We start from the raw sequence: 23,797 nt of genomic DNA, 5'->3' as shown, positions 1-23,797 counted from the left end.
TCAAGTCGCCAAGGTTGAGAAACACTGCTCTGTGGTGACTGCTTATAAGCTTTGCTCTGGTGTGCTCAGCAGAGGCAGTATTTCAGCTACAAAAATGAAACATGTACTAATCATGAATGACCGTAATGTCCTAGCCATCCGGAGAACTCTTATTGCTCCAGAACATCAGGGAAGTGCAATCATATTTAGTGTCTGTTTGGCTTGGTTTTCCTTCCGACGCTCAACTGCAGATGGAAGCGCTGGGACTGAGAAAGAGGCTGATTTGTTGAAGGGGCCAAATTAGGCACAGCGCAGAGCTTCTGCAGAAGCCATATTGGGGCCACAACGTCATCCTTATTGAGTCAAGGGCAGCTCCTGGAGACTTCACGGACCTCCCCCGCCCCACCTGTCTATAAAATTGGCTTAAATCCCCATAACCCTGATGGTTCCCTTCACTCCCTTAGTTAAGCTCAACTCTTCCTTGTCGTTTGCAAAAGAGGGGTGCATTCTATACTAACATCAAAGTTACACTTTCAAAATCATTGACAAACATGCATTGTAAAATAATGCCTCCACTGAGTTCATGCTTACCGCTAGTGGACGTTTGCAGACAGAAAATTAGGTTGAAGAAACACAACTGCGGTGCTACTGGTTGCCAAGTGGGGTAGCCTTTTATTTCTCCTACAGTCATGAGAAACGTGCCTGAAACTCAAGTTCTAAAGCACAATGGATAGTCTACTGTATTCTTTATAGCTGCAGTTTGGAAAGCTATTGACCTCTGTCCACTCACACCTAACCTTCTCCCCTGTAGGGCCTCTGAAAAAATTCACTCTAAAAGGTTCCAGGAGATGGCTAAGTGTTGAGACACTGCCCCACAGCATTGGTGCTGCAGTACTGTAGAAAGCACCACTTTCTAGGCTCTGTCCCCTTTACCCCTCGACAGTGAGGAAACCACGAGCAGCTTCTCCTGGAAGGACTTCTTTGGACAGATTGACCTGGCTAGACTAGGCAGCCCCAGCCATGCAGGACAGCCCAGCCATTTGAGGTTGTATAAATAAGAACCAGGCCTTGGATTTGAAGATTGGGCATTAGCGTGTTTCAATACCACTGGAGAGAGCAGAGCTCCTGCAGGTGGATCAGGGCCTCGGTGGCCTTCTTTTTTTGCAGGAACCAAAGTGGCAAGAGATTCACAGTCTGAACTTATAGAGAGTAAGGAAGGTGGCCTTGACAGAGATATGCAGGACCTAGGCAAAAGAGGCTGAAACACTTTTTAAGCCCTGAGAAATGAGATAATACTCAGATATGGCCCAAGCAGATGCCTCCCTAATTTACTGAAGTATAAGAAGGAGGAGGAGGCCCAGCACAATCAGACTTGCAAGATTCTGTTGTTCTGGCCCATCTCAATCAAGTGTGGTTCTGGTCTTCCTGTAGAGTTGGTTTTCTGCTCTGGTCACCCTACATGTAGAGAGTAAGGAAGATGACCTTGAGGGAGATATGCCAGCTCCATCACCAAAGCGATGAGGGCTAAAACATATCTTGTGGACTTAAGATGGCATTTGTAAGCAGATGAGACAGACACTTTCCTAATTCAGTGAACTACAAGGAGGGGGAGGAGGTCCAGCACAATCAGGCTTCCAAGATTCTGCTATTATAACCAATCTCCATCAGAGAAGTTTTAGCCTCCCTGGGAGTTGATTTCCTGATCTGGTCTACCCAGTGGGGTTGACAGTACCCATTGTGTACAGAAGACAGCAGGGTGGGCTTCCCGCTGTCGTTTGAAAGGAATTGCAGAGACACGGCTGCAAAAGGTCTTTTGCTCTTCTAAGACCCTACAAGCAACTGCTGGTGGGGGACGAGAGGACTGGGCTGGTTGGATACAACACAACTTTGCAGTTGATTTGCAAGTCACAACAGAAGAGCGTAAATAGCATCATCAGCCAGAGGAAACCCCTTTACCCTGTGAATCGGAGGGCCTTCTCCTCCTCCTTTTAAGCAAACAGGAGGATACCTTGAACCTTCTCCAGTTCCTACTGGCATCCCCACCAACAGGTCCGGCTCCCTGGCCTTCCCCAACGGGCTACCATTCCTGAACAGCTGAGTCCCACAGAGTTGTTTGCCCGGCTCTCTCCCACTGCCCTGGTGCATCGATCGATCACTGCTGTGGAAAGCTCGCAGCAGCAGCAGCAAGAGAGCTGGGATCCCCCTTGGCTTCCCTCCTTCCCGAAGAAGAGATCTGTGCAGCAAAAAGGAAATTTGGCACCTCCTTCCCAATGCCACCCCCCACCCCCACCCCACGGTATGAGAGCCCCTTCTGCTCTTGTTCCCGCCCCTGGAAAATGATTTGTTTTCTTAAATTATACATTTCGCTTTTTAGCATCTTTTCTTAAACTTCTGCCGGTTTGTGGACGGAGTCATGGAGCTTCTACGTACTTTGCAGCGCGGCTTGTTCTTTTCAAAGGCTGCCCCCCCATCCTCCAAGTACAAACACACACACACACACTTTCTTTGGCAAACGACAATGGTCCTTTTTAAGGGAAGCTCAGCTTGGATAATCCTCCTTTTCTGGCTGAAGGGTAAGTGTGTTTTCCCACTGTTCCTTCTCTAACTTATTTCTATTAATTCTGCTTATCAGTAAGACGAAGCACAAATGAAATATTTCCCCTTTCAAAGAATTCTGTTTGATTTTATTTCTGCAGCGAGACCTCTGGGTCTTTTGTTGTGAATTGGGTCCCCCTGGCAACGTAGAGACTTTGGGGTCCGTGTGGCTGCTTGGATGAGAGGAAACCCGTGCAGGGGAAGTTCTAGGAAAAGTCACGCAATGCTGCACCCTGAAAACGGCAGATTTTAAACTAGCCCATCGAAGTCTGCAGAGTCGGTGGGGGACACTCGATCTGAAATCCAAACCAGTCATGAAATCTGGACGGACTTCAAGGTCTCAAGCTGGCTCACCTTTAAGAAAATTATAACAATCAAATACAATAACTCCTTATAACGGAGCCCCAGCTACCTAGGAGAAAGGTTATCCTGGCTGTGGGACCCAGTCAAAATTAGCAAAAATAAGGAATAGTTTAGCTAAGAGAGCCTAACGTTCTCCAGCAAGAGCTATCTACGGCATTCATGATTTAAGTTTGCAGTACTGCCCCCTCCCTGCCAGCAATCAATGAATTTGTATGACCCCTTCCCCAAATATTGTAAAACGAATGAGTTCATTGGAGATAACGTTAGACAAGAAACAAATACCCCACCTACTTTTAATAATTAAATTTTAACCTATATATCACAGGGATTCCCAACATTGGCGGTAGCACGTCTCTGCTCTGTGCATGCGCAGGGAAAGCTCGGGCACGCTTTGACACGTTTGGCCCCTCTGCTTGTGCAAGGCAGATGCAATTTAAAAAGAAAAAATTGTGGCTGCCCCCCTTCCCCACTATGTTGCTTGTGAACTGGAGGTGTGGGGCGTCCTGACCACAGCCTGAGAGCTCGCACCGTAGGATGAAACCAAGGTGAGAGCTGGTGCTGACCGGGGTGACCGCAGGGTATGGTCAGCAAGTCAAAACGGGGGTCGTGAGGATGCCTTTGAAATTTTGCTGTTCTTTATGTGTGATGCAAACACGCATACAGGATTTTTAAAGACGCTCTTGGCCTGGTTTGGAAGGACATTGGTCAGAGGAATAAATCGTAGGTGGCAGGGCCCCCCACATGAATCGAAGCTGGTGTGTTTGGGGAGCTGTGGGGGGCGCACCTGCCCCTGGTGCAGCCTCGCTTCATTCTCGACAGATGGCTTGAGACTGTCTGCAGCAATTCCTTGCTTCCTCCATTATTCACAAATAAAATCCTGGAGTGGTGCTTCTCAACCTTGGCAACTTGAAGATGCGTGGACTTCAACTCCCAGAATTCCCCAGCCAGCATTCTGGGAGTTGAAGTCCACATGAAGTTCCCCATGCTGGCTGGGGAATTCTGGGAGTTGAAGTCCACGCATCTTCAAGTTGCCAAGGCTGAGAAACACTGTCCTGGAGTTTAAGAAAAGGTAGGTTTGCTCTGTCATAAACTCCTTTTCCACTCTGGATTCTGTTTATATTGCAGCTCCATTGCTTCGTCCTGAAGGAAGGGAGGTACCTCCTTAAAAGTACCTTAAATTGCTCTTAGGAAAGGAAACTGCAAACGCGGTTGCTCATTCTGCAGCATGGAGGGTCCCTGGCTACGTTGGCGCACACATTAACTCATGGGTTACTTACTGGATTAATTTTCTTGGTTTGCAGAGCACGCTGGCTCTGCTCGTATGACAGGCTTCCCCAAATTAAGTGGACCTCGTCTTGGTTAGTGTTCACCTTGGAGAGGTCCTTCTGCAGCCTGGGTGCAAACCCAGCCTGTTGGGTTAACTTATGGTTAATAAGTTGGGCAAACCCCCAAAATGGGTTAATGCAGAATGCAGGTAAGTAGGTGCCGTGAATGCAGCCAGGGAATCATAAGCAAGCCCCAGCAGAGTTGCTGTGCTTTCACACCCATTGAACCATACATTAGCCCAGGGTTTCTCAGCCTTGACCACTTGAAGATGTGTGGACTTCAACTCCCAGAATTCCCCAGCCAGCATTCTGGGAGTTGAAGTCCACATATCTTAAAGTTGCCAAGACTGAGAAACATGCATTAGCCAATAACCTTTTACAATAACCATTTTCAGAACATGGTCTGTGAGGTGTAGTGTGAAGGCAAGATTTTTGGACTGAGCAAATGATGGTTCAGCTGCTCCAGGTTAAGGGCACATGGCTGGTGTGTGAGTCACACACTAGCCAACCACATTTTAGCCTAGCATATCAGGTGAAGCCAGCCACAGTGCGTCTGGAGGAGACTGGGGGTCCTTTGCTCTGCATTTAGATCACCTGACAGAATGCCCCCCCCAGCTGGGGGAGATTAGACCACAATGGGGGAGGATGAAGTCAGTAAATTGCTGATGTTCAGCCCTACAATTATTTATTATACAGGTAGTCTTTGTTTAGTGACGTGAATTGGGACTGACAACTTGGTCATTAAATTAAGCAGTTGCTGAGTGAAACTGTGACTGTGCTTATGATCTGACTTCAGCTTTCCTTTGCTTTACAGACCTGTGAAGGTCATAAATGTGAGACTGGTCACAAAGTTACTTTTTCATCACCGCCATAACTGCAAACGGTCGCTAAATGAGGCAGTTGCTAAATGAGTACCTGTATTTTATTCTCCAAAATCGATGCATTTAACATTAAAACATTGGCTTTGTTTTTGCAAGAACTGCTAACCCCAGAATTTCCACACATAGACGGGAGTCCTCGGGGAGTTCAAAAAAGTCAAGATGTGGCCGCCCCTGGGCAACTGAAGCCCTGCCCCTTTTTACCTGTGTTCCACTTTGATCCTACAGTTGTGGCCCCCATCTTGATTTTTTTAACACTAAGAACACAGACATTCCTGTTGTACCCCCCAGATGATTTCATGGGACATGGGATTCTCCCCCCACCATAAAAGGGCTGATTGGTTGCTTCTACCATGGATGCTCCTTTGAGCTCCACGCGCACTGTGTTCACACGGCACCCTGAACCCAATTCAAGTAAAAGACAGACCTAGCAGCTGCATTCACACAGCACGTTAAGCATGGTTAGGGTTACCCTGGATTACTTTTGCAGTGCTTAATGTGTTGCACCAAACCAGAAAACGCTTTAATTCAAGAGGCAGGTTTAGGATGGGTGCCGTGTCAACCGAGCCGCCTGACTGCTGCCACTGAGAGGGGCTGCCGCGATGGCACGCGAAGCAGGGGGCGGCGGCAGTGGAAGACACGGAGAGGAGGATGAAGGGGCTTTTAAGAGGGGCAGATCTTCTGCATTGGAGGTCCTCACGCAAACATCCTGCTATGTTGGACCAGCATCACCATCCTCACGTGGATTCAGGAAGACGTGCAGGAGGAGCCACACCCCCAAGGCTCAATGGGTCCCCTCACACAAATCCTACATCGGGCAGTGTCAAAGTGCTGTTAATAAAGAAGTCAGCTGGTGTTAACAAGAAAAGAGGCGTGCCCAAACAAGTCAACCAGGATGACGACACAGCCTGCTTTATGCAGTATGCTAGAACAGTGGCCGAGCAGCCCCCTCCAGACCCTGTTTAGCCGCCTCTGGCCGGAGAGGCGAACTGGCCATTGCGCTGAGCGTTCATGCCCAAGGTGAGATGAATGAGCAACCCACGTGGGAAGACCTCCGAAGGCACTTTTCATCGTTGTCTTTTTTTTATTTTTAAGGGTCCTTCCGATTAGGTGACAAAATACCAGCTGGCCTCATTTCCATAGATTTGGTGAGGTTTCAGATTCCACCCGTTTTCATCATGGAGGGATCCAGGAGGGTCCATTTTTTTTCTCTCAGCAGGTGATCAAAGACATTCCACTTTCCCATTTGCAGCTGGAGCACCTGAGCAAACACCTGGTAAAAAGGGGCAGGGCTTTGATCACATGGTCATGGCCACCATCTTGACTTTTTTGACTCCCCTGCAGGAAGGAATCAAAGGATGTCATTTTCTCTCCCTCCCTCACCCTCCCTCTCACCTTTCCAAAAACGGAATCCTTTAACCCAGGGTTTTTCAAACTCGGCAACTTTAAGATGTGTGGACTTCAACTCCCAGAATTCCCCAGCCAGCCATGCTGGCTGGGGAGTTCTGGGAGTTGAAGTCCACACATCTTAAAGTTGCCGAGTTTGAAAAACCCTGCTTTAACCCTTAGCCCGAGAACACATCATGCTCTCCATGCATTTATCTCCCTTCTTTCACCATGCTTTCAGGTCAGATCAGAGACTTAAAAAAAAAACAAGGTATACCTCTAGGTGGAGAACCCAGGGCACTTGGAAATATAATGCTTTCTTTCTTCACCCCAGTGCCGGGAGGGGACAGCTTCCTTATCCAAAATGTCCGTCTGCAGAAGTGCATCCACGCTTCGCCTCACAAAGCTGAGAAAGTCAGCCTGTCCGACTGCAAGGCGCATTCCCCGCAGCACCAGTGGCGCTGGGACAGGGCAGCCGGGGCTGTGGTGAACGAGGGCACCAGGCAGTGCCTGGCTGCCTCCAGAGCTGAAGAATTTGCAGCAGCTCAGCTGGAGACCTGTGGGGAGGGGGCACATCAGGCCTGGTCGTGCAGCAAGAAAGGCCATTTGACTTTACAAGGACACAGCCTTCATCTCAGCGTGAAGCCAGGCGGGCACGACGCCTTCCTGTCCCAGGAGAAAGGCAGGTTCAGCAAGTGGAAGACGGGCTCGGGCGCAATCGTCTGTGCCATGGAGCTGGTGAGAGCGCCTGGACTCGGCGAGCCAAGGGAGACCTCCTTGGATGGCTTGGCGGGGGGACCTGAAAGTAAGGCAAGATGGACGCTTGCACAGAACGCTGCACTGCTTGCTGTGTGTCAACCCTTCGAGGTAGTCCAGGCAGGAAACCAAAACCATGAGGACTAACGCTACCTTTATTGCAAGGTTACAGCGCTTCCCCCCTCTCTTAACTTTACTTTCCAGAGAACTAAGGAGGGTCCCTTCTGAGACGCTTTCTCCACTTCCATTCCTTCTGTGGGCTGAGACCTCTCTTATCTCTTGCCCTGGCTGGGGCTCTTCCGCCCATCTCCCAAGGTCATTCTCCCAGCCCATCGCACTCTGAGCACTTCTTCCCCGCGCTCAGGACGTTGCTGCAATGCAGACGCTGGTGCAGTTGGGGATGCTCAGCTATGCATGATGCTGCCTTAGGTGGCAACGGGATACATATTTTATGCCTAATGTGGCTTGTTCAATGAATCTCACAAGTGGCACAGTTCAGCAGAGCACTAAGCCGAGCCATACCTTTGTTTACACATCACTGGTGAGGTTCATTCAGCACACTAAGCTAAAACCAAGAAACCGCATTGTTAGCGCATGATGTGAACCCAACTGGAGTTAGGCAGTCTACAGGATTCCCTCCCCATGATGAACACTCCACTTGCCTCCTCAAGACCAGAGTTCAGCACCTTTGGGGGGTCCCTCCATGGATATGTCTAATGTTGGCAGTAAATGCTTTCCCCATGGGGGGGGTCTTCACCAGGGAATGAACTGGGGAATTAAGCAAGTTCCCTTCTTATTTCAGGTTAGTAGGGGGCTTTGCCCTTTACCAGATTAAGCAGCCCAAAGAAAATCAGGACTGGGTGGCATATAAATGTGTAAATAAGCACTTCGATCCATTTACCACCACGATAGAACTGAAGGCACCAGGCCAGGTGAGGTCCTTCCTGGATCCTCCTTCAAACCTCTGATCTCAGGGTAGGTCTGGGAGGCCAAAACACCCAGTAGCAGGGGCATTCACAAAGGTGGGGGAGATCAAAAAAGTCAATATGACATCCACAACCTCACATTTTTAACATGCCTTGTAAAATAGATACCCTTGAGCTAGAGCAGTGTTTTTCAAACTTGGCAACTTTAAGATGGGTGGACTTCAACTCCCAGAATCCCCCAGCCAGCCTAGAGGGGCCAGTCATTGGACCCTGCAAGACAGCTGTAAAAGGGGGCTTGGTTGTGTGGACATGACCGCCATCTTGGCCTTTTTTAACCCATCCCCGCCTTCACAGACCCTCCTGCCCAGCGAGAATCCGGAAATTGTAGTTCTTGTAGCTCAGCAGGACCTGGAGAGCTGCCAGGGTGCCCATGGAATAGGCCTTCCGTTCTCTTGAGACGTGCAGTATAGACCAAATACCTTTCAAAACGTGGAGGACAGAATTCACTTTGGGGTCTGTTCCCATGGATCCCTTTTGTTGCATCTTAATTCTTCTGCACCTTCCAAAGCCCAGCTTCATCCATTTGCCTCACACTTCCTGCCTTTGATTTCAAGGTTTATATTCCCTGAAAACAGGTTAATTCAGGAACCAAGTTAAAAGGGTCTCCAACACTATGATTCTTTCTATCGCTTTCTTGCTCAGATGTGTCTTGGATGCATGAAGAAAAGGTAAGAGCTTCTGAATCCTCGGGGAAACTTTTTTGCAGATAAAACAGCTGGTTTCCTGGAGATTCACACCCCCTCCGTCGGGGCCGCAACGTTCCCGATGATCCATTTGGAAAGTCAGTCCAATGTCACCAGCGGACTTCCGATGTCCAGTGATAGACGTCTGGAAGCAGATAATGGTGAGTACAGAGTTGACACCAAGGCGTGAGGACACGGCTGAGCCCTGCATGCTAAGGGGTGTCCAGGGAGGGAGTCAAAAAGGTCAAGAGGGCAGTCACAAGGGCATGATCCAAAGCCCACCCCTTTTTTATCTGCACTGGCGTCACATCAACAACTCTTTCTCAGCAACTAACACTGAAAAATCGGCTTCATCTAGATGAGGAGGTCAGTTTATCAAGCTGCTTCTTGGAACTTGTGTGATCCTCTTCCAAAGCCATTGACAGCAGGGCCATAAATGAATTAGTCATTTCAGTGCTTACTCCCCTAAAATGGCCTTTGTAGGCAAAGGTGCCTAATCCATTTCCACCGTTGGTCAAAAGCAAAACGGGTCTCATTCTGGCAGCATCTTCTACAGCCATGCGCTTGGCTAGGGATTGGTCAAGACCCAACAGCAGTGCTGGGAACCAGGGTGTAGAAATTCCCCAAATTCTGTGGCATAGCTCTTGTTCGTCTGAACTTGCCCTTTCAGATGGCAAGGGCAGGAAAGTCCTCAAAGGCAGGGAAATATGGGGTGGTGCTGGGCCAAGACAGGCTCTTGTAGGTTCCTCCAGGCCCACAAGGAGGAGCCACTAAGAAGCTGCTCTCTTGAGTCTGGCTGCATCACCAGTCGGACGTCCACCTTGCTGCATCCCCCGGGCCATAAGCTAACCAGCTTGCCCAGATGAACCTGGTTGAGTGCTGCAATTGTAGAGAGACCAAAACAACCCAAGATCTAAGATGGGAAGGCCACCCAGATTCTGGCTGTATTCATACATTGCACAAAGCCCATTTGCTGAATCATGATTTGCTGAACCAGCCACAACTGGCTGGGTTTGCAGATTATGTCGAAGTGTAATATGGTTTGTTACTATAGTTGAAATAAACTATAGCTTAGCATGATGTGTTTTCTCAGGGTTCACACAACATACTAAGCCACTAACAATAGTTTTGCAAACGCCATTGGCAGGGCACGTACAACATGAGAATCTGAAATGAAACAAATAACATTACAGCTTAGTCTGGGGGTGCTGTGCCAGTCCAGCCTCTGTAAACAGAGATTCTTCCTGGGGCTCCATCCTGTCTTCTTCTCCCCACTCCCCCCCCCGAAACGTATCCTCCACATCAAAAACATCAAGAGAAGGCCACTGGTCCCCCATATCCAGGCAAGAAACTGGATACTAAAAGTAAGAGAGGTGTGGTGATGGCTGCAGGCACAGAAAGTTTTTTTTTTTTTTAAAGGACCAATACTTTCTTAGGGATCTTCCTGAGAACTTCCCTGTTCAGCAGCAGTGTATCTGAAAGCTTCAGACGCACACAGACCTCTTTTGTAGGTGGTCAGCCAAACGGCTTCGGAGGTTTGGAAGACACCAGATCTTTGCTGTTACCTGATCTAATTTTCTGGAATGGAGATGCCATGTGGCTCTGAGGCGCTTATCTACGCCTTTTCAGAGCCACCTAAGCTTACAGTCCTGACATCCTGTGGCAGTGGGTTCCACAAGCTATCTGTTTATCGCACGACAAAGACATTTTCTTTTGTTTGTCCGGAGTCCCCTGCCAACCTGACACCAATTTCCATTGTGAATACAAAAATATGGAAAGCTGTCTTTCACCAGATCAGAGACTGGTTGCATTCCTGCATTGCATGGAGCCACCCCTTGTTTTAATTTTGGCTTATTAAATACAGTGCCAGTGCCTGGGTTCCTACAGCATGCTAAGCCACAACCCACAAATCACGCCACTTTGCCCAGGAGACCTCAACCAGCAGAAGCTCTTGTGGGTCTTCAGAGGGGAAAAAGCTGGGGCTGAGGGTGCCACACTGTGGTTCCTTCTTCTTCTTCCATCACCCAGCTGTGGGGGGTGGGTGCGTGGGCATCATAAGATCGGCAAATGGAAACCAGGCCCTGCTGGTCCTTGGTGGCATCTGATGACCCCACACGAGAGAGAACCTTGCTGGAGAGAATAAAAATGTCCTAATGGTGAAGAACGAGGCCAGTAAAGAAAGGGCTGTGCTAAGGAGCACGTGATGTTCTCCTCTTTAGGTCTCAGCTGGAGGACAGCCCTGCTTGTCCTGAGCCCCCTGGCCTTCATCTTGGGGGTAATCCTTCTGATGCTCAGTATCCAGTCCAACAAGTAAGTGCTGGCCTTGGGTTGGGTTGGGTTGGTTGGGTTGGGTTGGGTTGAGGGGAATCCCCGTTCTTAATTTTTATATTACATTTGTATGGCCACCCATCTCCCATAAAGTGACTCTGGGTGGCTAACACAATAAAGCAGTGTTGTCCAAACTTGGCCACTTTAAGATGAGTGGACTTCAACTCCCAGAATTCCCCAGCCAGCATGGCTGGCTGGGGAATTCTGGGAGTTGAAGTCCACTCATCTTAAAGTGGCCAAGTTTGGACAACACTGCAAAAAAGGCATCAATGCAAGAACCAAATACAATTTTTAAAACGTGAGAGAGCAAAAGGGAAACATAGCCTCTAAGGATGAACCACCCGACCATCAATTCATACAACTCATAAGCTCCACTGCCGGCTGACCCCCACGTTTCTGTCCTGCCTGGCTTAGGGTCCAGTCACGTGCCCTGGCTTTGGGTAGAAGCCACGGATTTTGTATCATTGGCCTGATGGTGACTTGACCCTTGTAATGCCACGTGCTCCCCTGCCCAGACGTCTGCAGGCAGCAACGGTCAGGGTCTTCAAAATGGCTGCCACAACCAGATGAGTGAAATCTGCCCTTTGCCACGCGCACACAGTGCGCTTGATGCCCATAAAAGGGTTTGGGGCTTCGATTCCTATTTCGAAGCCTGGGATCTTTGCTGTGGGGCCTCCCCCTGCCTGCCCCTGATTCATTTAGTGTTTCGAACAAGCACAGCCATTATGGTTTATAAACTATGATTTATGGCACGGCCGGTGACGTGATGCCAACAAACTCTGCGTTGTCCAGCTCAACCATGGTTGAGCACACTGCATGATCCCATCTTATCCCTCATCCAGCTTCTGTCGCACAGCACGAGCCTTCCCCAGCCTGGTGCCCTTCAGATGTGCCATAGGGGCAAGCCAGATAAGGACAATGGGCTTTGTAGTCCAACACCAAGGGCACTGGGCCAAGAAAGGCTCCACTGCATCTTGTCTTGTGCTCTTAGGCCTGGTACCCATGCTACATTAAACCATGGTTTGCTTAACCATGATTTGCCCAAACTGGCTAAGTTCAGCCCACCCACCAAGCCGTAAGCCCTGATTTACTAACTACAGAGTTAGGGCTGGTCCACCATGCCAGAACCAAAGCAAATGCCCTGTGGTGTAGTTGCCACGTGAACTAAGTTTCTCTTTCAGGGGGCCTCTACTGACCTAGATTTACAAGATGTTGTAAAGATTGTAAGATGATAACTGTTCGTCACTTGATTAAGTGTCCACAGGGAGGGGGTCAAAAAAGTTGATGCATATAAAAAAAGGGGTAAGGCTTCAAGTGCATGGTTCTGGCCACCATCGTGACTTTTCTGACCTCCCCTGGGCACCCAGGTACATTTCTAAGTTTCCTTGTATCTTCCAACCATTGACATGCAGTTAACCTTCAAATGACTGAAACCGGGCTGACCTCCAGACCTGGCCTTTCAAGAGAGAAATGAGAGGCACCAGAAACGTCCTTCTGCTCCCCTTTATCTGCTGAACCTGCTCATCCCAGTGAGGGCAGCCAGAGTCCCCTCCAATGTCTGAACCTGACACGGCTGGAAGGTTCTCTTGGCAGAGAATAAAGGCGGGTTTGAGGACACACAGCCCACTCAAAAAAAAAAAAAAGTTTTACAGACCTCCAAACTTCAAAGAAAATTATTTGTAATGGACAAAGCTACAGCTAAAATTCTTGACATATGGGCACTCAGCCCTGGTTTTCCCTGGTAAATTTCTCTTAATTCCCTGTGATTTAGGCTGAGTTTCCACCACCATAGTTGGCTTAAACATGGTCTACTGCAGTGTTTCTCAACCTTGGCAACTTTACAATGGGTGGACTTCAACTCCCAGAATTCCCCAGCCTAGGAAGCTACAAGCATTCAAAAGCTCAGCTCGTCATGCGCTTCTGCTACAGGAGCAAAATCCTGGTGGGGTTTGTAAGAATGTCCACATCAACGGGTCTCCTTCTTGTGGCTGTAGGAAGAAGAGGCTGTTAGCTCTGAAGAGCCGGCAGGTGAGCTGTGAGGAACAGCAGCCTTTGCCTGGATCAGTCAGGCCCAGCTCCAAGATACAGATCATCCCTGCCTCGCCCTCTCCTTCGCTCAAGCATGGTGAGATCTTGATCGAATGGAAAGATGGGACCATCACCTCACTCTTTGACAGCTCACACTAGCAGACCGACTCCATCTCCTCCTTGCTGAACCTCTCACAGTCCAGTTCTTCCCAGCAGAGCCCTTTCACTTGCACTTGAAGCTTTGATAGCATTTCTCCTGGGGCTTATTAAGTAGACTAACGTTCTCACTAGGAAAGCAAGGAAGCTGAGGTGACCTTCACACTTGCATTGCAGTTATGTTGGTGACTAAACAAGGGCAGACTTAGTTAAGTCTTGGATGAGAGACCACTAGGACTTCCCAGAACTAGATTAGGATGTTGGAAAAGCATCTCAAAAGAGAAGGTAGGCCAGCCCCTTCTATACTCTTGCTAAGGAAACTCCTTGGACATGTCCATGAATCCCCAGGCTTAACTCAAAGGAGGTGTTAACTTTTATTAGCAAAGAGACATTTAACTTGCTCCACTGTTGGAGTGGAGGTCCAGATCTTGTTAACATATTGGCAGCCACCTTCATTAAGAAGAAGTAAGGTCATGCTAGCCATTGTCCTCATCGTGTGATTGTACAAACTCAGAGAAAAGTTAGACACTTACCTATGTGGTCTGTAGTCGGGAGACCTGTACCCATGTTACTTGTTGGTAGATGTAAAATAATCAAAGACCAACCAAGAGGAACCATGTTTTTTTCTGCATAGTCACCTGAAAGCAATTTCTACTCACCCTAGGCGAGCGGCTTATAACAGGTTGAAAAGCAACCAGGCCATGGATTACAACTACCCATCTAGCTTTAATAACAATAACAATAACAATAACAATAACAATAATTATTATTATTTATTGAATGTATATGCTGCCCAACTCCCAGTGACTCTGGGCGGTTTACGGTGGTTAAGACTGTTATAATCTGTGATTGACCAACACCAGGCCCACTGCTGAATGCCACCCAGAAGCAGTTCTGTGCAAGGCAAGAGAGGCCTTCGTCCTACTCCTCGAGTGGGAGACTCCAGCGATTGGAGCCTCCTGAGTGCTGGGGAAGGTCCAGGGAGAGAGAGAAATTCGTAAGAACCAGCAGTGTGTTAGTGAGTCAGAATTTCGGTAGCAGGATGGGGAAGCACGGCGGCCAGGTCAGGCAGCCCCCAGCAGCTGCATTCACACAACGCTTTAATCGGGCACTTTGCAGCTTAAGGTGATGTGCAAAATAACCCAGCCCATTTGGTTCATTTAGGACTCAGTATATTGTGCCCCCCCCCAGGAAAAGGGGTGAATTTAGTAAACAGCTTAAGAGCTTAAGTATGTTGTTTGAGGCAGCCAATCGATGCTATTAATGGTGGGGGGGGCGAATGACCCCGAAACAAGCCACGGGACAATTGTCCTCCAGCTGGAGACCCTCCCCCAGGATGACAGCCTTGGCTGCTTTTGGTGAGAGGTTCTCACGATATGTCACCCTAACCCAAAATGAGGTTGGAGACTTTGTGCTCCGAGGAGCTTTGGAAACTCACACATCCTTAGAATTAGACCACAATGCAGTTTATCTCTTCAAGCAGAGCAGCTGATGTGAATACAGCAATGGCAAATTTTTAAGACCCACATTTAAGGTTTAGTCAGCAGGGTTTCTCAGCCTTGGCAACTTGAAGACATGTGGACTTCAACTCCCAGAGTTCCCCATGCTGGCTGGGGAATTCTGGGAATTGAAGTCCACACGTCTTCACGTTGCCAAGGTTGAGAAACACGGGTTTAGTGTTTAGAATGAGTTCCAGAACTGTGTATAAAACAACATTGTTCCCTTTTTTGGAGGGGGGGGTTCTACTCTAAGGTGTTGAACAACAGGATGCTTTGTTTTAAATCTGGATCAAAATAAAAGACTACAGCCGAAAGGGGTATTTAAAGAAAGGTCAACTTCTCAAAAAGAGATACCCAAATGCAGATTATTCCATTACAGTACTACCAACGGACTCCTTCAATAAATTAAACCTCTGGAATATAGCATAATTAATTGTGGTAAAAGCATAAAATACGGAAGCTGGGTCTATCAGGGGCTTTGAGTCTTGAAGACTCAACGTTGCTTCCTGTTTAGGGGGCAGCGTGTCTCCCAATCCCACTTGCAGGGGAACAACGGAAGGAGATGGGCGTGTGCTTGGTCATGGGGAGGGGCAAGGGGGAAGCAGCCCTGCAATGTTGTGTCATAAGCTCCACCCCAACGGTGCCCCCAATTGCCACTTTGAGTCCATCCACCTTGTTGCTGGTCATTCCCTTCTTCTTCTTTCCGATCCGTTTGTTTTCTTGGCTGTCCATGGTCTTCTCAGGAGTCTTCTCCAACCAAAGTTCAAAGACATCAATACTCTTCCCATCCTGCTTCTTCAAAGTCCAACTTTCACTTCCAGAGAGTGTCACAGGGAAAACCATTGTCTGCACAGTTCTAATCTCTGTAGGTATCATCATGTTCCAAAGCCTTCAGTGCATACATAAGCCATTAACCAGTTTACAAACCACAGAAGTTGGTTCATAATGCACAAACCTAAAGCTAAGCAGAGTCACGATTCCACCCCAGCAGCAGTTTGTGGGTCAGATGTACCTGTAATGTCTTCCAGCAGGGACAACTGAGGCTCCTCAGCTTTCCTTAAGACCTTCCCTTGAAAAAGACTCCAGAAGAAAGGTCTGAGGCCGTGTTTCTCAACCTTGGGAACTTGAAGACATGTGGACTTCAACTCCCAGAATTCCCTAGCCAGCAGTGCTGGCTGGCGAATTGTGGGAATTGAAGTCCATACAACTTCCCAAGGCTGAGAAACACTGGCCTGGGGTCTAGCTTAGAAACAGCATTTATTACCCTGGAGTTGTCTGAGGAGAAAATACAGTTCAGTGCAATAACAGCTCTGCGCTTGGTGCTGAGTTCCCACAACACACTTAACCAAGTCATTTGTGCAGTGTGCAAAGCTTGGTGAGTTTTAAACCCTGGCTAGCTTCTTTGTGGCTTAGTGTGTGCGAGCCCTTTGGTTGGTTTAAAGCAGTGATTCTCAACCTTTTTGAAGGTGCCGCCCCCCTAAGGAGTGGAAAATTTTTCAACGCCACCCTTTGTGAAAATCCTGTAATTTAGGGTATGGGGGGGGGGGAGTTACTGAATTATAAAAGGCAAAAATTTTAAGTAATTTTTTTCAGTAGACTTACACACCAAATTTGTTCGATTTAACTCGATACTTTTGCCCTGAAAGGTAATTGCATTCCTTTTATTAAAATTAAAATGACTAATGCAAAAAAGATGGTTAAATGCTCTTTTGATGCTCGTTTTTAAAAATTTTTATTTATTTTATTTTTTTTGCAAATGCTTTTTTAATGTTTAAAAATTCTTTATTCTTAATTAGATAATTAAAAAAAACAGCAAAAAAATACGCTAAAAGAGTAATATCAATGAAACATGCTTGATTATGTCAGTGGGACAGTTGTGCCTGATGGTTCAGAGCCATTTTCTGAACGTTCGGTTCAATATTGTTAGAGAGATGAAGGTGCAAGTCCCCTCTTTCCACGATTTGGAGTCGACTTCTCTTTTTTGTAATTAGATCAGTCACAGCACTGAATCCTCGCTCGACAAGGTAGGAGGAAGGGAAGGCAATTAAAATTTTTTTGATGATAGTCCACAGTCCTGGGTAGAGGCGATTGATGTTACTTTGAAGCCAAAATTCTGTGAGACGATCACCATTCTGGAAGCTGGCTTTCAAAGTTTCATTCGTTGAAAGTTCGGCCAATTTCTCCTGAATCTGAACGTCTGCTGTCTCAATATTCATAAAAGGGTTCATGACCCATTGAGGGACTTCCAGGGACGAAATATCCTCAAAACGCTCAGAAAAGTCCTTGTGCAAAGACTCAAGGTGTTGACAGTAAACTTGTGTTTCACCGAAGGGGATTTCACTGCTCTTATGCAGATCCGACAAGATTGGAAACTGGCTGAACTCGTTGCGACCAAAATTCTGCTTCCACAAAGTGAGTTTTTTTAGGAAGGCAGAAATAACAGATTTGGTTGTGATCAAATTGAGCTCTTCGCCTTGAAGCTGCAAATTAATTCCATTGAATTTTGCGAATAAATCGGCCATGTAAGCAACATCAGTCTTAAATTGTAGCAATCTGTCTCTCAGAGCTACATCTTTCTCTTGGAGGAACTCAAGTACAGAGTCGAAAAGATTCCAGAACCTATTGAGGCAGGCGCCTTCGGAAAGCCAGCGAACCTCGGTGTGCAGAAGCAAGCGATTGAATTCTTCATCGTTGTCCTTACACAGCTGCCCGAATAATCGATCGTTGAGAGCATTACTGCGAATTTTGTTCACAGCAGAGATGACCTATTGTAATGACTGATGCAAACGGTCGCTGAGGTTTTTTGCAACTAAATGCTGTCTATGAATGAACAGCTAAAATACCTGGTACCTCTTTCTTCAAAAGGGCGATGAACCCACGATGACGACCCACCATTGCAGGAGCTCCATCGGCGGCAACAGACATAATGTTCGCAAGAGGAATATTTTTCTCTTTAAAATAATCTTTGACAGTATTAAAAATAGATTCACCTTTAGTATCTGCAATCAAGCTTCTTGCAAAAAGCTTCTCTTGAATAATTTTTCCTTCTTTCACAAACCGGACGTACGCTAACAGTAAAGCCTCATTAGTACTTGGCAAGGTTAATTCGTTAACCTGAAGAGAAAATTCGGTGGGTATCAAAAGTTTGCATAAGGAAGCTTCAACATCTTCAGCCATCTCATCAATTCGTCGTCGCACTGTATCATTGCTTAATGGGACATTTTTTATAACATTGGATGCGGCTGGATGGTGTAAAACCGTTTCTAAAACTTCCTTGACAGCCGGCAGTATCAACTCTTCGCCGACGGTACGAGCTTTCCCCGATTTAGCAATTAATTTTGATATATTATAAGAGGCTACCAAACCATCGTCACATTTTTTTGATGAGGTTGCTAGTAAGCCTGAGACAGACGGTGCCTTCAGAAACTTGTCCCTGATGTTCGTGAAAAACGAAAAATCTTTATTTTGTTTGTCAGGATGAATTTTTTGCAGATGCTCCTGCAAACGAGACGGTTTCATTGCCTCATTAGATAACACTTTGTTACAAAGTAAACACATGGGTAGTTGCGAGTTCGACGGCGAAGGAACAAATCCAAACTTCAAGTACGTGGAACTGTATTGATGACACTTCTTTTTATTAACCGACATTGTTGGTGGCTGCAAAATATGATGAGGGAAAGATAACTATTTCTCAAAATTAATAATTCACGACCACGATAAAGAACTAATAAGCGCACTTACCTAGCCGACTGGCCAAATAAACAATGAAAGTAAATCGAAACTGAGGGGAAAAAACAGAAATGAAGCGAACGAAAAGCAACTCAAGAAACACGGGTCAAATCAAACATTCATATTGAAGGGACGCTCAACGCACGCACTGCGATTAATCGCGCGGGAAGACAGCTGACGCATGCGCTGTGCTGGTTGGGATCGGAGAAGAATCGTAGTGTCGAGTTCTTCAAGGTCAGCCGACCTAGAATACAAATTCGTCTCACCGTTCTTAGAAGTGTGTGAGGGCAGCCGTCGCGTAAGTTCGTTTTATTGCTGGTACAAATGGTGTAAACCGGATAATCGATTTAATAAATTTTTGGGGGAGTTTTAAAATTAAGTTCGAATGCCAAAACATGCTCATCGCCCCTCTACCGCCCAAAACAAGTTCACCGCCCCTCCGCATCCTCCCACCGCCCCCGTTGAGAACCAATGGTTTAAAGGATGAATACAGGTCATGGAGGCCAAAAATGATTATCTTTAATCATCAAATATGGGAGAGCAGGGAGGTGCTAGATTCTGGGAACTGATGCCCCACACTGAGTTTGACTGGCATGTTAGGTCTTTCTGAAAAAAGGCAGGAGAAGAAGTGGCTGGAGCCAAAACAAAGAACGAAGATTGATTTAAATCTAGTTCTTTAAAAAATAAGTAACTCACATTGGGTCTTCTTCTTGTAGACTAATATCTCAGACTCCCCAACCTGGTAACCTCCAGACATGTGGACTTCAATTCCCACAATTCTCTGCAATGGCCATGCTGGCTGGGGAATTCTGGGAGTTGAAGTCCACCCATCTTAAAGTGGCCAAAGTTGAGAAACCCTGCTCTAAGAGTTCAAAGAACAGCAGTGCAGCATCCGCTAAAACATTCCTGCATCCCCCCAGAGCATTTATTTTTTGGAAGAGAGGAAGCGATGGGCCTCCCTGAAGGCCCCTTGCATGTCCTCATACTCGGCAAGTCTGCAGGCATCGCTAAGGGTCAGCCAGCGAAAGTCCTGATGCTCCGATGAAAGCTTGATCTCCGTGTCTCTGTCCTTCAGCTCTGCCAGCCAGTAGACAACTGTTTTGGGTTTGCCTTTTACGACGTAATTCAGTTCCTTCTTAAACCCTTCCAGGATGGTGAACTGGGTGGAGGCCAGCCCAGCCTCTTCCTGGGTCTCCCGCAGGGCCGTGCGCAAGTCATCTTCCCCGGGGTCCACGTGGCCTGATGTGAGAAGACAAAGCAGGAGTTTCAAAACGGGGCAATCCTCTCCCTGCCAGGTTCTAGAGCAGTGTTTTTTCAAACTCGGCAACTTTAAGATGGGTAGACTTCAACTCCCAGAATTCCCCAGCCAGCATGCTGGCTAGGGAATTCTGGGAGCCGAAGTCCACCCATCTTAAAAGTCATTGAGGTTGAGAAACACTGCTGTAGGTGAAACCCAACAAAAGACAAAAGAGGTTGTGAAGACAAAACAGGTTGTTAGGCTACAATCTCCCAGCTACCAACCAACAGGAAGGGGCCCTCAGCTTTGGAAGAGTTCCTCATGAATTACCTTGAGGCTTCTTTTCACGGGAAGTGGTATAGAAACTTTTGGAGCAGGTAATAAAATAAGAGGGAACCGTTCCTCAGAAAACACTTCAATTACGCTAATCTATCTCAGACATAAAAGAGCACCCTGTTCCCAAAGTCAGACTCTGCCAAGCGGCCAAATAAGAAATCAAATCTGGATCCAAGACCCCGGTTGTTTCTTGGTATGCTGAACCTAAAGGACAACTAGCTACATTTTAGGGCCTCTAAATGCTTAAGCAAGAATATTTTTTAATGGTTTTAATGGTTAACTGTTTAATTTTTTTAATGGATTTTTTAAGCCGCCCATTGTCTTGTGGAGTGGGTGGCTCTATTGAATCAAATCAATTAAGTAAATTAATAACTGAGCATCCTTCCCCAGGTGGCCGCTATCTGGACTCCAGCTTCCATCATCCCAGTCCCTATGCCCCCCAGACTGTATCTAATGTGCACCGCCAGTGTGATGCCCCCCACATGGCAGGTAACTCTGCAACCTTAGCCAAATAATCTAAAAACCTCTGGACTGCAACTCCAGGAAAATTATACCTAGCACAGGCGGACTTACAGTGTGGTACAGGGGTTAGGAGTAAGACACACAAGGCTTATAAAGACTCCAACTGCTCTGTTGAGAGATTTCTTTTAAAGAAAGCATATTTCTTGATCAGCTGATCTCCCCCCCCCCGAAAATCTCCTTCAGGGCTCCTTCAGAGGACAGGTGAATAACGCACCTTTTGGGGGCGTCCAGTGATGAGTCCCATAGGAAGTTTGCAGGAGGAGGTATTCGATGTTGCCTTCAGCAGCCGCGGCAGCAGATGCCTTGGGCATCTTCCTGAAGATAATCAAGCCACACGCTCTTAAGGTCATGACTGTCTTACCGAAAAGAAACACAAAGGAGCAGTGTTAGCAATGGCAAGCTCTGAGATGGGGGCATGCCCCCCCAAAAGCCTGGGCGCAGTTAAAGAGAAGAAGACAGATCCCAAGGCACCATTCACCAAAGACTTCTCGCAAGGGTGTGAGTGGCCCAAAGTCACAAAGTCGTTGAGGGCCATGGCTGAAGGTGCTCCTGAACCTGGACCTCCTAATGCAACAGTTAAACTACTGCACCACATGGGTTGCGTCGGGGTTGATGGCAAGACCAACCCTCCCAGTTCATAGCTCTGAGATCTGGTTTTCTGGGAGCCTGTAATCAAACCATTATTGCGTCATCTCAGTTTCATCCACATTGACTGAAAGGGCTCTGCAGGGTCTGGATCTCCTGGCCCGGTCTGGAGATCCCTGGAACTTCCTGCAGGCAAGGCAGATGCTGCATCACTGATTTCCTAAAGTCCTGGCTTCCCACTTCAACCCAGGAAGGAAACAAAGGAAAACTGCACAACACGAATGGGGACTTAGATTTGAATCAGGGTGAGCTGCTTTTGAGCAGCGTCGAGGGAATCTGCAGTATTAAATCAGACGAGCAGAAAACAAAAATTTCATTTCATTCCGTCAGTTACACGTAGAGAATAAGATTGTTCCTAATGGATTCTGATAACTTTATCCTCCTCTCACATAAGACATTACAATTTAGAGATGTATGTTGTAATTCCCCTTCTCCTCCTTACTATTAATTGTTTTTAAAGAAAAACACTACATCCATTTTTCTTGCTGACTTACAAGCCATCTTTCTCCAGATGGGGCTTTTCAGATGCCTCAAACTACAACATTATAACTCTGCTATTGGGCATGCTGGCTGGGGATGATAGGAGTTATAGTCCAACTTACCTGTGGGCACAAGGTGCTGATTTAATTAATTGATCTGATTTCTAAACCGCCGCCATTGCACAACTCTTAATGGTGTGCAGAAAAATTCAACATAAGGGTGACATTTTCACAGTATAAAGTTGTAATACCACCATTGAAACTGGTAACTGAACAGAGCAATATAAAGTTCCTATGGCGTTCTCTCAGCTAAATTAAGAGCGCTGAGGTTCAAAACAGGGCGGGCAGATTCATGGAAGTCCTGGGGATCCGTGGCCTTGGTGGCCGTGGGGCTGCCTCTGAGGGCCATCTGCTGGGAGACCAGTGGGCTTCCTCGGGCAGTTGCTGGGCCACTGGGAGAACAGACTGGTGGACTAGCTGGGCCAGGGGTCCGACCCAGCAGGGCATGGCTCATGTCCTCACGTTAACTAATACAGGGCTGTTCTGCTAAAGGGATCCGGGGTGGGGGAAATGACGCAACAAGCATCATACCAAAATCTCCGCCCCTTTTGCGCACGCGTTGTGGTGTCACACACATGAACAAAGGGGTGGCGCCTGCGCTGCAATGGTGCCAATTTGACAACATCCTTGGATTTTGCAGATGCTTCTGGGTTTCATTGTATGGCATCTCCTCCTGGCCTCAGCCCCAAATTTTACGGGCATTTTTCTATGATGTTCTTAACAGGAGGGTCGAATCCAGTTGGAAGAGGCCATCCAGGTGGTGCCCGGGCATCAAGCCGTAGAGGCCTTTGCAGGTCACAACCAGCACTTTAAACGGCACCCAGAATCCACCTGGGCACAGGCGCAATGCGGTCTTGGCCTCTCGTGCTGGTCCACATCTGGGCTGCTGCATTTTGAACCAAAGGCAGGTCTTCAAGGGCAGCCCCCAGCGGAGCGCATTGCAGTAGTCCAGCCAGGTGGTGCTGGAGCCCCGTTCCTGTTGCAACCCATCCCGCATGGGGAAAGAGGGCCTATTTTCAGCTGCAATTCTAATAGCAAATGGAAAATGATAACAATTATAATTATAATAATTTTTAAAAATTATTATTAATAGTAACTGCATGTGGTTGCAATTATCTGCACTAAGCGATGCACAATTTATTGGGCGCTTCCATCTGCAGGAAGACCTTCTTGGCCAGCTGGAACCACGGGCTTGCACCGTGGAACCAGGCTGAATCCACATCCAGACACCCATTGGTCTGCGATCCCGGCGGACCGCACCGAGAACCTCCCGCGGCAGCAACCCGGCGTACCTCTCCAAGCGAGCCCCCTAGAAAAACAATGGCCAGAATCCGGATAGCTGGACTTCAAGTCCCATAATCCCACAATCCTGTCGGCCCAGGATTATGCTGGATGTGGAATTGCGGGAGTTGAAGTCCAGAAACTTCGGATTGGGCAAGACACAATCCGGAAGTATTGGGATTTTTTGCCACTGGCTTTGACGCCTGCCAATTTCGATGTGGCAACCTGATCGCCCAATCACAATCGTCATCTGTTAGCTGACGATACAACCAATGCTTCCTGCTAACGCCGCTGAGGCGACTCCATCCAATCAACGAGGGACAACAACGGAAGGGGTGACCTATTTGGAGAGTAAAATTGTGATTGGATTTTGTAGTTTGACTGATGGGCAACAGACCACTAGGAGGATAGACTTTGAAAGAGAGTCTCTGTAGGTGCTGCCGCCCTCTGAGTGTCTTTTTCCCGCACTTTTTCTTCTTTTTGATTGGACCACTGAGGCCGCACCCACTTCCTCCTTCATCGCGTCGTTTTATTGGGCGGCTGCGC

At 47.5% G+C, this 23,797-nt stretch overlaps 2 protein-coding genes across 5 annotated transcripts; one reads left to right on the top strand and one right to left on the bottom strand.

The window, feature by feature from the left end:
* Positions 1 to 3: 3 nt before the first annotated feature.
* On the top strand, positions 4 to 16,528 carry LOC112542181 (uncharacterized). The gene is made up of 5 exons (XM_088152743.1): positions 4 to 2,552; positions 6,861 to 7,331; positions 8,975 to 9,112; positions 11,171 to 11,261; positions 13,274 to 16,528. The coding sequence occupies exons 1-5, from the start codon at positions 2,393 to 2,395 to the stop codon at positions 13,464 to 13,466; spliced, it is 1,053 nt and encodes a 350-aa protein (XP_088008869.1). The 5' UTR covers positions 4 to 2,392; the 3' UTR covers positions 13,467 to 16,528.
* Positions 16,529 to 16,929: 401 nt separating this feature from the next.
* Positions 16,930 to 23,383, bottom strand: NUDT2 (nudix hydrolase 2). 4 transcript variants are annotated; one of them, XM_025174343.2, is made up of 4 exons: positions 23,263 to 23,383; positions 22,802 to 22,998; positions 21,001 to 21,138; positions 16,930 to 19,930 (listed from the first exon to the last, which is right to left on the bottom strand). In XM_025174343.2, the coding sequence occupies exons 2-4, from the start codon at positions 22,965 to 22,967 to the stop codon at positions 19,617 to 19,619; spliced, it is 618 nt and encodes a 205-aa protein (XP_025030111.1). In that variant the 5' UTR covers positions 22,968 to 22,998; positions 23,263 to 23,383; the 3' UTR covers positions 16,930 to 19,616. The 4 variants fall into 4 exon arrangements, with proteins under 4 accessions (XP_025030111.1, XP_007440183.1, XP_007440182.1 ...); XM_007440121.4 differs by lacking the exon at positions 22,802 to 22,998 and having other exon boundaries at positions 21,001 to 21,142; XM_007440120.4 differs by lacking the exon at positions 22,802 to 22,998.
* Positions 23,384 to 23,797: the final 414 nt, after the last annotated feature.

The sequence above is a fragment of the Python bivittatus genome, unplaced genomic scaffold (genome assembly GCF_059951505.1).
Source record: "Python bivittatus isolate LINGU-HERP-01145 unplaced genomic scaffold, Pbiv_v1 ctg000570_np1212, whole genome shotgun sequence".
NCBI classification, from domain to species: Eukaryota; Metazoa; Chordata; class Lepidosauria; order Squamata; family Pythonidae; genus Python; species Python bivittatus.
The sequence above is the reverse complement of the archived record's forward strand: the minus strand, read 5'-3'. Positions and strand labels throughout refer to the sequence as shown.